This window comes from Monodelphis domestica, chromosome 1, assembly GCF_027887165.1.
Source record: "Monodelphis domestica isolate mMonDom1 chromosome 1, mMonDom1.pri, whole genome shotgun sequence".
NCBI lineage: Eukaryota > Metazoa > Chordata > Mammalia > Didelphimorphia > Didelphidae > Monodelphis > Monodelphis domestica.
Genome location: NC_077227.1, coordinates 694,727,760 through 694,741,422, shown reverse-complemented (window position 1 = coordinate 694,741,422; position 13,663 = coordinate 694,727,760). Strand labels below are relative to the sequence as shown.

The 13,663-nt window shown below is 41.7% G+C and overlaps 1 protein-coding gene across 5 annotated transcripts in view; it reads left to right on the top strand.

Moving 5' to 3' along the window:
* Nucleotides 1-1,234: 1,234 nt before the first annotated feature.
* ZDHHC1 (zinc finger DHHC-type containing 1) overlaps nucleotides 1,235-13,663 on the top strand; it is a 58,488-nt gene continuing 46,059 nt past the window's right edge. Inside the window, exons 1-2 of one of the 5 annotated variants that reach the window (XM_007477161.3) lie at nucleotides 1,235-1,590; nucleotides 10,377-10,619. In XM_007477161.3, coding sequence (XP_007477223.2) covers nucleotides 1,447-1,590; nucleotides 10,377-10,619 — 387 coding nt within the window. In that variant the 5' untranslated portion in view covers nucleotides 1,235-1,446. Of the gene's footprint in view, nucleotides 1,591-10,376; nucleotides 10,636-13,663 lie in introns of all 5 variants that reach the window. The other 4 variants (XM_056805591.1, XM_056805731.1, XM_007477165.3 and 1 more) reach the window with 4 other exon arrangements.

Genomic DNA, 13,663 nt, shown 5'->3' with positions numbered 1-13,663 from the left:
TCTAAGGGTGGAGAAACCTAAGGGGAGTGGGGAGTAGGGATGGGAGGGGGTAGAATAGGGCAGCTGGGTGCTGCAGTGAACAGGGTGTAGACTCTAGAGAGTCTAGAGTCTGGAATATCTGAGTTCAAACTCATACTAGCTGTGTGACCCTGGGTCACTTAAGCCCTATTTGCCTCAGTCCCTTATCTATAAAATGAAGACACACTGAAGAAGGAAATGACAAACCACTCCAGTAGCTTTTATATAATTTTATTTTTTAAACATTTTCCCATGATTATATGTTTCATATATGTTTCATGTTCTCTCCCTCCCCTCTTTCCTTCCCCCTCCCAGAGCTGTCAAGCAATACCACTGGGTTACAGAAGTATTTTCACTCAAAACCCATTTCCATATTATTCATTTTTGTGATAGAGTAATCTTTTAAAACCAAACCCCCAATCATAAAGCCATATAAACAAGTGATACATCATATATTTTTCTTCTGCATTTCTCCCACAATTCTTTCTCTTGATGTGGATATTATTCTTTCTCATTGCATTGCTATTAGTAGCAAAACCTATTACACTTGATCATCCCACAATGTTTCAGTTACTGTATACAATGTTCTCTGGTTCTGCTTATTCCACTCTCATCAGTTCATGTAGGTCTTTCCAGTTTTTATAGAAATCAAGCCAGTTCATCATTCCTTATAGCACAATAGTATTCCATCCCCATCATATACGACAATTTTTTCAGTCATTTCCCTCATTTTCCAGTTTTTCCACCACAAAAAGTGCAGTTATAAACATTTTGTACAAATAAATCCATCCCCATTAAAAAAAAAATCTCTTTGGGGTACAAACCCAGCAGTGCTATGGCTGGATCAAAGGGCAGACATTCTTTTAGCGCCCTTTGGGCATAGTTCCAAATTACCCTCCAGAATGGTTGGATCAACTCTCAACTCCATCAGCAATGTATTAGTGTCCCAATTTTGCCCACATCCTCTTTGCCAATTATGATTTTCCTTTACTATCATATTGGCCAGTCCGATAGGTGTGAGGTGGTACCTCAGAGTTATTTTGATTTGCATTTCTCGAGTCAGGAGGGATTCAGTTTTGATTTCTTTATCTGAAAACTGGCTATTCATATTGCTCACTCCAGTGGTTTTGCCAAGAAACTATCATTAAAAGTCCGACAGGACTGAAGGGAGGCGGGAGGAGGCTCAGCGCGGATGGAAGGGGCGGAGCTGTATGTAGGAGGAAAGGTGTCTGGGGCCCTCCGCTGTAGGAACGCATCCGGCGCGCTTTGGCCGCTGTGCGGCGCCGTAGTCCTCAGCGGTTGCCAGGGAGACAGTACCCGCGCCCGTCCAGCCAGCGGAGGCCTTGCCTCGGCTGCTCAGGCCGCTCCCGTCTGCGCTACCGCCGCCGCCGCCTGGTCTCCTCCCCGGCTCCTCTGCCGGCTCCGGGGATGCGATGGAGCCTCTGGGGAAGGGGATGCGAAGGTCGCGGAGCTGGAGCCCGCGAGCCGCGGCCGCTGCAGTTCGGAGGTTCTGACGCTACTCGGCCGCCTTGGGTCGGAGAGGGCCCCGGTCCGGTCGGGCCGCCGGACAAGGTGAGAGTCGGGCTGGGGCGGAGACCCAGGGAGCCGGGCCGACTGCGGCAGGGGGGACCCGAGCAAGGGAGGGGGACTGGGGCCGGAAGAAGGATGAGGGGCAGTATGGGGAGGGGGCGCACTGGTAAAGCCCGGGGAGAGTGAGCACATGGAGGGGCAAAAGACCCCAAGAAAGGGAGGAGGACCGGAGCCGGGGGTAGGATGGAGGGTGGGGTGGGGTGGGATAGAGCCCAGAGGCAGGGAGGGCATAGGGAGAGGGAACCAGAGCTGGAAGAAGGAAGGCGGGGGAGGATAGTGGAAGGGAAGGGTAAAGCCCAGGGTCATCGAAAATGAGAGGGTTTGGGGACCCAAAGGGAACGGGAGATCAGTGCTGAAGGATGGGGTGGGGAGTGGAGGGAGTAAAGCCTAGGGACATGGAAGACAAGGAGAAGGGGCTACGACCCCAAGGAAGTAAAGAGGGACCAGAACAGGAGGAAGGATGGGGGCAGAGGACAGTGGGAGGGAAGGTTAAAGCCCAGGATCATCAGAGACAAGGAGGAAGGGAGGGGGGACCAGGGCTGAAAGATGTTGGTACAGTGGAGTTGGGCCTGGAGTGTGAGGACTCAAAGGGGTAGGGGAACTTGAGGAGGGAAGGTAAGACCAGGGCAGAAGGATGATTTAGGGGAGGGGATGCCATCACAGAGCTAGCCAGGACTCGGGCACAGACAGATATGCACCTGGGAGAGAACACTAGGGGGATTATGCAAGGGGAATATAGGGTGAATCAGGGGACATTCAAGTGTTCTCCTTATGCCAGCTCTTGCTCATGTCCTTCCCTTAACCCATCTCCTTCAACCTTATGTCTTCCCTCCCTCCTCCATGTATCCTGGTTACAAGATGGGAGGTGACAAAGAGCCAGCTGCCCAGGACACTGAGTGAAGGGTGGAACATAGGATGACAACACAGATGGAAGGAGAGACAGCAGGGTGAATCTAGTAAATCAGGACATGGGCATTGGCAGGAAGCACAGGTGATGTGGGGGCAGGGAGCCATATCAAGGGAACAGAAAGAGACTAACATGGAGATGAAGGGATACATAGTTAGAGATGACAGAGGCTGCAGAGGTTAGGTTACCAGGATACAAGAAGGAAAATATGGGGGAGGGAAGAGAACAAAGGAGAAGGGCTAAAGGAATGATAGGAACAGAGAGAACATAGGGTAAGAGACTTAGAACCAGGGAGGGATGGAGAAAGGTACCCAGTTTTCCAGGATAAGTATGAAAATACAGTGCTTGAGGGAATAGTAGACCCGGGGCTGAGATTTGGGGCATGTGGGGACACAGGTAAAAGATATAAGCCTAAAGAGGAGACAGAATTAGGAGAAGATGGAGGATGTGGAACCAGGGGTACAAACACTTGGAGAAGATACTGGGTGGGATTCAGAATTGGGGAGCACAGGGGAAAGTAGTGAGGACTCTGGAATTTGGAGTGTTTGGAAGGATTATAGAACTAGAGCTACAGAGAACCCCAGAGACTTGTAGTACAAATTCTTCATTTTACTGATGAGGAGGCTAAGGTCCAAGTTAATTGACTGGCCCAAAGTCATACAGATAGTAAGTATCAGAGAGAGGCTTTGAAACTAGAACTTCTTGATTTGAAATGTGTTTGGAGATGGTGAGGAAGAAAAGAATATAGGGAGAGAGTGGGGACAAGATCTGGGAACACAAAAAAGTCAAGGGTGTGTGTGTGTGTGTGTGTGTGGTGAAACATGGAATAGTAGGGACCAAGGACTGGATGCAGGCCTGGGTATAATCCGTAGGCTACTGAGATGAGCCAGGAGATGAAGGGCCACCAAGCCAGAGTGTGCAGCGTATCTGTGTATGATATGAGAAATCTCTTCTCACTCTTCAGTTAGATAACAAGAGCTTAGGTTAGGAATCTGGATGGAGGAAATGGAAAGCTGAAGCTCGGAATTTGAGCAGCAGAATAGTGAGAAGAAGGGACCATATTTCCCTCTCACCAGTTAGGGAAGATGGACTGGGTAGGGCTAACGCTGGGAAAGGGTACTAGGATCTCAGGTATAATGGGAACCCATGGCCATTAGAGGGTGTGTATTAGATGCAGTATAGCTTATAGGGAATTTACACCTGGACCCTTAGAGAAGGAAGGGGATGTTACTCAGATAGATTCTTCTACCTTCTATATCCCATGGATGCCCTTGGCTTTTCTTCCAGAACAGTATTCAAGACTGTTGGCCACATATCTGTGATTGGGAACTTTAAATGAGATCACTAGAGGAGGCAGAATAAGGACCCTCCTGGGCCTGATGCCTCCTGGCTTCCTCATTAGCTGGCATAGTACCTTCTGTCTTCATCTCCCCTTGTTTTTCCTTCTTTATTTCACAAGGTCATCCTTTATTAAGTTGTTGTTGTAACTCTTATCTTCTGTTAGAATCATTACTAAATATCAATGGAAAGGCAGAAGAAAAGTAAGGATTAGGCAATTGGGTTAAATGACAAGGTCACATAGGTAGGAAGTGTCTGATGCTGGATTTGAACCCGGGACCTCTCATCTCCAGGCTTGGCTCTCAATCTACTGAGCTACCTAGATGCCTCTCATATTAAGTTTAAGGAAGAAAGGAAACAAGAGTTGATTTAAGTGTTTACAATGTGCGAGGCCCTGGGTTAAGAAAAAAAGAATTCCTGGACACTGTTTTGAGATGTTAGCATTTGCCATGTGTACTGTAGCACATATGTTGCTTGACCCTGTGTGGCCATAGTCCCTGCCAGCATTTTGCCATAAAAGATTAGATCCCCAAGGACCAGGAATGTGTCTCTTTCAAACTCACCTCGTTGTGTAGAAGCATGGGGCTGTGAGGGGCCAGTCGGTGTTTGCCAACGATGCTCCAGTGGGTAGAATGCATCCCATGTGGCAGAGTTTTTTCCTGGGCCACACTTGGCACTGAGCTCGAACAACTGGAGTGGAATTGGCAGGTTTAGTCTCCCAGAGTAGAGAAGTTTCTTTTCAGGCTAGGTCTCCCAGGGAAGTGCTGAAAGGGGAGGGGCTGCCTAGGGAACTCATCTGGATTTCATTGACACATCTTGTGCCCCAGATGTGGGGCTTTTGTGTCTGGCTGTTCTCCCTCCCCTTTTAAAAATCAAAATCATCCATGTCGAAGGAATTCATGGCCATAAACTCCTTAAATGAAATTGTCATAAGTTGTTAAAAACTGGCACTGGATTTTGAGGGCAGGCTTTGTTTCTTGGCCAGCTGGCTTCAGTTTCTAGTGAATTATTCAGGGGCCCTGCTAGAATCAGGCCTTGGCTAGTCACTGTCAGGAAAGACCTCCCTCCCCTACTACCCTCTACCCCCCATCATCCCCACTAGCAGGAAAGCCTTAGACAAACAGTATCACCCTGGGCCAAACAGTGGTCTCTAGTCTGAAGACATTTTCCACCTTTGATGGCCTGCTGCCAAAGGCACCTAGACTTTGGGCATTGCTGTGCCTCTGGATGAGTGGCATGGATGACTTCTAAACCACTTTCTCTGTGGTTCTCAGGGTTGCCCATTCAGCTGACTCTTCAAGAAATGGATTTCCTCCATCTGTATGGCTAAATATAACAAGGCAACTTTTTAAAACAAATAGATCAGAATTTACAACATTCAAATAAATGCTGCCCTTCAAAATACTCACTTTGGAGACTTTATTCTAATGGTTGCAGTTAGTGGAATGAGTGGTAAATTAGTTGCCCCCGGAGGAACAGAATGACTAAAGCTGGAAGAGGATTCTAGGAAATAAGCATTTTGTAAAACTATTTAAATGTTATTTTATACTCCCATTAAAGACATCATTAGCAACTCATATGAAAAAATTACATCATAATAATAGCTAGCAAAAAAACAGTGCCATATAGCTCACAAAGTATTTTACCTACATTATCTCATTTGATCCTCACAACAACTGTATAAGGTAAGTAGTGCAATTAATATCATATACATTCTGCTGATTAGGAAGCCTCAAAAAGTGAAATAACTTGCTCATGTTTACTCAACTATTACAGAGCGGGAAAGGAACATTATTGGGTCCAATCCCATTCCTTTACAAACTGAGGCCTAGAAGGGTTGTGATTAAGGAAAATTGTGATCAACCATTCCACATCAACACTGAAAGGAATTGAGGAAATGGGTTTAATTGTAGCAGGAAAAGAGATTATTTCTAAGGAAGAATTTCCTGCTTGTAAAGAGTAATGATGGAAAATGAAAAAAAAAAACTGTAGTGTTCATAGGATCATATATTTGGAGCTGTGTAGTCCTTAAAGTTCATCTAGCTTATTCCCTTCCCCACCCCCACCACCATTTTAGCAGGAGATATTATGCCTTCAGAGAGGTAGGATGTCTTGAAGAGAACATGAACAAATGTACAGAACACTTCTGAGAGCAATCTGCTGTGCATGTGAGGTTAGGCTAGTATGGCACCCACATGCATGTCCCTAGCCACATAAAGAGCTGTCCTTTCACCTAGTGAAGACTCACTCAGATGCCATTCCTTTTGGATTGCCTGGGGTGGGTCAGTTGGATAGGATTTTCTTTTTCTCTCTTAAAAAAAAAATCCTTCTATCCTAGTATTAATTCTAAGACAAAGAACAGCAAGGATTAAGCAGTTAGGTTAAGTGACTTGCCCGGGAATACACAATTAAGAAGGGTCTTAAGACCAGATTTGAACCCAGGTCATCCCAATTCCAGACCTGATGCTCTTTCCAAAAGCATAATATTCAAATTGTCTCTCTCCCTCCCTTCCCTTTCCTCTCCCTGAGATGGTAAGCAATTTAATCTGGGTTACATGTATATGATTTTGTGAAACATTTACATATTGGTCATATTGTGAGAGAATACTCATATAACAAAATTCAAAACCAAAAACATACACACACAAAAAAAGAAGAACAATATGTTTCGATCTATATTCAAATCCCATCAATTTTTTTTCTAGAGGTGAGTTGCATATTTGTCAAAAGTTCTTCAGAATTGTCTTGTATCATTGTGTTGCTGAGAATATCTAAGACTTTCACAGTTGATCATTGTACAATATGGCTGTTATGGTGTACAGTGTTCTTCTGGTTCTACTCACTTTACTTTGCATCTTTTCATGTAGGTCTTTCCAGATTTTTTGAGGTCATCTTGCTCATCATTTCTTATAGTGCAGTAATATTCCATTACCATCATATACCCCAATTTGTTTAGCCATTCCTGAATTGGCGGACTTGATTTCCAGTTTTTTATTAGCCCAAAAAGAACTTTTATAATTTTTTTTTTTACAAATAGGTCCTTTTCCATTAAAAACAACAACAACTCTTTGGTGTGGACAGACCTAGTAGTGGTATCACTGGATCAAAAGGTATATGCATAGTCTAATAGCCCTCTGGGCATAGTTCCAAATTGCCATTGAGTGTGGTTGGACCAATTCGCAACAATCAACAATGCATTGGTGTCCCAAATTTGCCCCATTCCCTTCAGTAGTTATCCATTTCCTTTACTAGCCAATCTGATAGGTGTGAAATGGTACCTCAGAGTTATTTTCATTTGCATTTTTCATATGACTATAGAAAGCTTTGATTTCTTTATCTGAAAATTACCTGTTAGTGTCCTTTGACTATTGTCAATTGTGGAATGGCTTGCATTTTAAAAAATTTGTTCTCTCCATATTTGAGAAATGAGGTCTTTATCAGGGATATTTGTTGTAAAAATATACATATATATTTTTCCCCTTACCTTCTATCTTGGAATCAATATTGTGTATTGATTCAAGGCTAGAAGAGTGGTAGGGGTTAGTCAATGGGGGTTAAGTGACTTTTTCAGGGTCACACAGCTAGGAAGTATGTGAGGTCAAATTTGAACCCAGGACCTCCTATCTCTAGACTTGGCTCTCAATCCACTGAGCCCCCTAACTGCCCCCAATTGGATTCTTTCAATTTATATTTTACCCTCTGGTTTAAGAATGTTGGGGCAGTTTTCTTTAATAATTTCTTCTAATATGATATCTAGGGTTTTTTAAAATCCTAGCTCTTTGGTGATTCAATAATTCATAAATTATCTCTTCTGGATCTGTTTTCCAGATCAGTTGTTTTTCCAGTGAGATATTTCATCTGTTCTATTTTTCCTCATTCTTTTGAATCTGTTTTATTCTTTCTTGAAGTCTCCTAAGTTTATTAGTTTCCACTTGCTCAATTCTAACTTTTAAGCAATATTTTCTTCAGTGAGCTTTTGAATTTCCTTTTTAATTTGACCAATCCTGCTTTTTAGAGTTCTTTTCTTTATTGGATTTTTGCACTTTTTTTTTCATTTGGCCAATTTTGCTTTTTAAAGAATTCTCTTTGATGGACTTTTGTGCCTGATATAATATTTGGTCAATCCTGTTTTTTAAGGTATTATTTTCTTCTTGCAGTGCTTTCATTTCCTTTCTCCATTTTTCTTTTGCCTCCCTTATTTGACTTGAAATCCTTTTTTTTCAGCTCTTCTAGAACCTAAGATCAATTCCCATTTCTTTGAAGTTTTGTATGTAGCTGCTTTGATCTCACTGTCTCCTTCTGAGTTTGTGCTTTCCTCTACCATGTCTCCATAATACTTTTTTATGGTTAGGTTTGTTTGTTTGATGTTTGATCATTTCCCTAGCCTTTTTCTTTATGTTTAATTTTAATGTTACAGGTGGTCTCTGTTCTCAGGAAAGGGAAGGCACTCTTTTCAACATCAGTATTTTCTTGGGGCTACACTCAGATTTAATTTTAGGTGTTTGCAAGTTTCAGTTCTTCCAAGGTGGTATGATGATCTGTGGGCCAAGAGCTATAGAAGCCATCTTCTACTGATGATTTAGTCTTCCTCAGGGCCTGCTGTTGGTTTGCAAAGCCAGGTACACTGTCCAGGCTCAGGGCCTCACTGTGGGCTTCTTCTGGCACTCAAGGCCTCATCAAGGGCCTCACTGCAAACTTTCACAGGCTAGGTACACTGAAGGGTTGTGCTAGGGCTCAGAACTTCAAGGGGTGGGAGTGCCCCTCTTTTGGCTTAGGCAGAGTCTCAGTGTCTCTCTACTGACCTGGATCAGAATCTTGAGCAATGGGGTCATTAGAGGGCCTCACACAAACCTGTAATTGCAGCCTGCACTCAATTCTCACTCCAGTGAAAGAAACCATATTACCCTACCTTCCAAGTTGTCTTCTGCCAAAAAATTGCTTCACACTGCCCCTTTGTTGTTCTGTCACTCTAGTATTCATTTTGAAACTTTATTTTAAAGTTGGTTTATGGGGGTTCTCAGAGAAATTCAGGCACTCCTACCATTACTCTGACATCCTGGCTCCACCTCCTGAATTCTATTTCTTTTAACAACAGTCCTTCCACCCTGCTAGTGTGTGTCACCCTTTGCAATTTCTTTATAGGTTTAAGTTGTTATATAAACTTTTTAGAAGTTATTTTCTCCTAGGCTGCAGGTCTATAACATGGGTAACTGCCATCTGAGGACTGCCTCATTAATGGCATTGTAGATCAACCAGCTAGGCTCTCCCTAAGCATTGGATATCCAAGTCAAAAGAGCTTTATAGCACATGATTTAGTCATTTCATGCTTATCCAATGGATTTGAAACAATAACATTTGAATAAAACTTTTTAGAGATAGGTAGCCCCAAAGGGTGGAAATATTTGATAGTGATGCTCCAAGCCATTAAGATCACAGCCAGCCCTCCTGGTATTTACTCTGAAACATGGTATGCTGGATAACACTAAACTAAAGTCAGAAAGGTTCTGGCTTTACCCCTTATGAGCCATGTCACTAGGGGAAAGTCACTTAAAAAGTAGAGCTATCCAGAATGGGTTTGCTTTGAGATCTAGTCCACTTCACTTGAGGGCTTCAAACAGGCACTGGGTGACCTCTGGCTGGATATGTTGTAGAAAAGGATTCTTCAAGAATGGATGAGATGGTTACAGAGAGTCCTTTGAACTTGGTATTTTTGTGAATTCTCTAAGCTTTAATTTTCCTTTACAAAATGGAGATCATGCATGCTACTTAGGCTGCAGGTCAGAGTTGTTGTGAAGAAGGTGCTTTCTAAAATTCTTTTGAAACAAGTTAGATTAATATTAATAATCATCACAATAATGATTTCTGGTCCCTTATCTAAAGTTATTCCTGATTCTCCTGCTACAAGGGAAATTAGCATGATATAGTGTTGCTTACGTGGTAATAATGATGATGATGATCATCAGCAGCAGCAGCAGCTTGGCTTTCTTCTGTAAACTGACTTTCTAGATCAAGGCACAAGTATCCCTCATACAATTCCTGCACTAAAAAGAGGGATCTCCCTTGCTACTGGGGTGCTGCTAGATTAGCCAAAGGTAGAGAAGCCCTTTCTAACAGGTTGATTGGGGACCTCAGGTTTAATGATAAACTATTAATAGGAGATGACTAACTAATCTTAACAGAATCAGCATGTGTTCTTTTTTCTTATTGGCACAACAGGCCATGCCTTACTTTGTTTATGCTTTGATTGAAGGAGAAGAGAAAACACTTAGTAACAAACCACTCTACTCTGTAGACTTTGAGAAACTCCTGTTTAATCTTGGCTCAGTGACTTGCCCTATAGTTTTTAAGCAACTTATCCATCTCTCCTCCAACTTCCATGTTCACATACCTCAGGTTACCCACTTGCAAAACAAATATGAAGAAATCATGTTCACTAGGACTTTTTTGGGGGTTATGGGTTTTGAGGGCAGTGTCTACAGGAATTAAGGCTAATAGGATTTTCCTTTTTCTCTTTTCTCTGGAGATGAACATCTGCAACAAGCCCTCCAATAAGACTGCTCCAGAGAAGCCTGAATGGACAGCTTCAAACAAGGACAGTGGTCCATCCCCTGAGCTCTGTGGTCAGCGTTCCCGGAGAAATGGTTGGAGCTGGCCCCCACACCCATTCCAGATTGTTGCTTGGCTGCTGTACCTCTTCTTTGCTCTGATTGGCTTTGGGATCCTCGTTCCCCTCCTGCCTCACCCGTGGGTACCTGCTGGCTACGCTGTATCCTTGGGAGATGGTGAGGTGTACTGGTAGTTTTAGGGGGTCAGCTTCTTGAGGGTCTGAATGTGTATCTGAGGAAGGTGGAATATCGGGTCAATGAGCACAGGCAAGTCCCAGCTCTGCCACCAAATAACTACCCATAGGACTAGGGGCAAGTCACTTCCCCTCTCAGAGCGTCCCTTTCTTCATATGTAAAATAAGAGAGGGACTCTTCAACAAATACTTATTAAACTTCTACTATGCTCAAGGTATTGACTCTCTGGGGTGCCAGTAATACAAAGATAAAAATGAAATTCTTTCTGACCTCAAGAAGATTATATTTTTTACTAGGATGAAACAGCATGTCTTTGGATAAGTAAATGTAAAGTGTATACAAAGTAATCTTAAGAGGAAAAGATAAGATAATAGATAAAGGGGAGGATATTAGAAAAAGTGTCTTATAGGAGGTAGCAGGTGGGAAGAAAGCTAGGGATTTTTAAAAGGCAGCAGATGATTCCCAAATTTTCTTTATGATGATATTTAATGCTTCTTACTCTTTTTGAGCCTGTTTCCTCATATATAAAAATGTTAGTAATGGAGTTAACTCACTAAGTTTTTGTAAGATTCTACTATCTGATGAGATAGACACTGTTAAGCATTAAATGCGATTGAAACAAAAGTAATATTTACCAGGTTATTAGCTATATTATTATAAGTGCACTCTTTAAATAAACTCAGCATCTGGAAATCCAGATTTGACCAAAGTATAAAGTACAGAGTGAACATAATAAAGAATTAATAATTTTACAAAGGAATTTACAATAGAATTCCCTTAAATAGCAAATGCCTCAGGGGATTTGAAATGTGATTTATGATCAGTTGTGTATTTGGATTCCTCAATAGAAGTGACCCTAGTTATGTCTGGAGAATACAAGCTTTGACAGGTCCTAAACAAAGGAGTGTGTGGCATCTGGGGACTATCCGGGTAAGAACAGAGACACTTAATCCGATGATCAACCTGAGATGACTTAAAAAAAGGCAACCCAATAGCAATTCAGAAAGACAATTTACTAAGACTAAAAGGGGTAGGATCTTTGGAGAAAATACTGAAACTGATGAAATCCTTAAAATCCGGATCCTCAAAGTACTCAAGTATTGTGTGTGTGTGTGTGTGTGTGTGTGTGTGTGTGTGTGTGTGTGTGTGTGTGTGTGTGTGTGTGTGAGAGTGTGAGTGATCCTCCTTGAGGAGCCTAGGCCACTTAAAAATCTTGGTAACCCCCGGGCTTGGCAACCCTGCCTTATATAACCATCATTATTGTCATCATAATTATAGGGCAATAGGTTTTAAAGCTCAGAGAAATTTTAGAGAACCTCTAGTCCAATTTTCTCATTATACAGATGAGAAAAATGTGGGCCAGAGAAGTGAAGATTATTCATATGGGTAATAAGTAGCAGAGTTGGAATTTTAGTCTAGATTCTATGACTCTTAATTAAATGCACTTTCCATGACCCCATGCTGCACAGTAAGAGCTTAATATATCTTTATGAATAGAATTGTTTTGAATTTGCCCAAAAGATGAGATATTTTTATGAACCTGTGTGTCTTTTAAGTCCAAATATAACTGAATAAGAGCCTTCTTTAACAATCTTTAGCTCTTGTTCTTATTGAGTTTTTCCTAAGACAGCAGTTGGTGCTGGGTTCTGATAGCTTCTCCTACTTTACAAAGAGCTACTTACTAATCAGTCAGGCACATATGCTAGTGAGAAGAGGAGATTGTTGGTCCTTCCCACTCATGTTACTCTCTCTTTTTCCCATTTGAAGGTGGACTTGACATATACATGAGGGTCAATGACTATTGTATATATTATATGACTTGTGAGGTAGTTGTTCTGAGCCTCTTTGATGTGAGGTTGGGAGAGTCTTCCCCATCTCTGTGCCTCTATTGCCTCATATTTAAATAGAAAACCCAACATTCATCATCTTTTTTCCTTACATTGACATTGTACTTGAGTTTTCAAAACCTAAGATCACATTGGGTTTTTTGGTCTCTGTGTCACATTTTTGACTCCTACTCAGAGCATAAAAATAAACTGATCTTTTTTAGTCCAACTGTTATCTAGCCAATTCACTCTCAGTTTTAAGTATCTAGATTTATCTTTCTTAAGTATTTACATTTGTCTGAAGACTCTCCGACTTCCTTTCTAATCTGTGAAAGTCTTTCTGGATTTTGATTCTTGTATCTTTTGTGTTATCTACCAACTTCCTAGTTTTTTTTCTGACAAATTTATTTGTATCTATCCAAGTTTTGGATAATGACATTGAATGGGGCAGAGAAAAGCAGGGCTTCCTGAAGTAGTCTACTTCAGACCTACTTCTACAGGATACTGAAGGACTAATGACTCCTGGTTGTGTCTGGCTATTCACCCTGTTAAAATACAAATTTTACACAGTTCTGCCATTCTGGGAACTCTGTCAAAAAGGGAAATGTATTTAATGAAGCCATGTTGGCCATTTGCAACTGTTGCTTCCTTTCCTGGGTGTTCATTACCTTTAATATAACTTCTATAATTTTTCCAGGAATTGAAGTAAAAACTCATTGATCTAAAGTTTAAATTCCATTTATTTCCTTTTTTCTTTTTGACAAAAAAGTTGCCCTTTTCTAAACCTGGAGTACCTCTTCCCCAGGTATCAGTTATCCACATCTCCTTTATCCTGAGCAGCAGGACCTTCTCTTTTTTAATTTATTTTATCTCATAGAGCTTTAAAAACAAACACTACCTCCTCCCCTTTTCTTATCCTTGGCTCTTTCTTGTCTTGGTTTGTTCTGAGCTTAGGCAGTTCAGATATCATTTTTATATTTGTATTGATTGTTCATTACATGTTTTCATTCCTATGTTCTTTACACATCTTTTAAAAAACCAACTTGATTGTTGGGTTCTACAGTGGTCCCTTTAAACAAATCCCCTTTTTTCTTCCTCATAGAACTGTTTCTCTTCATGCCTCCTGAATTTTGTCCTTTTTTTAATATTTTATTTTCCCAATTACATGTGATAACAATTTTCAA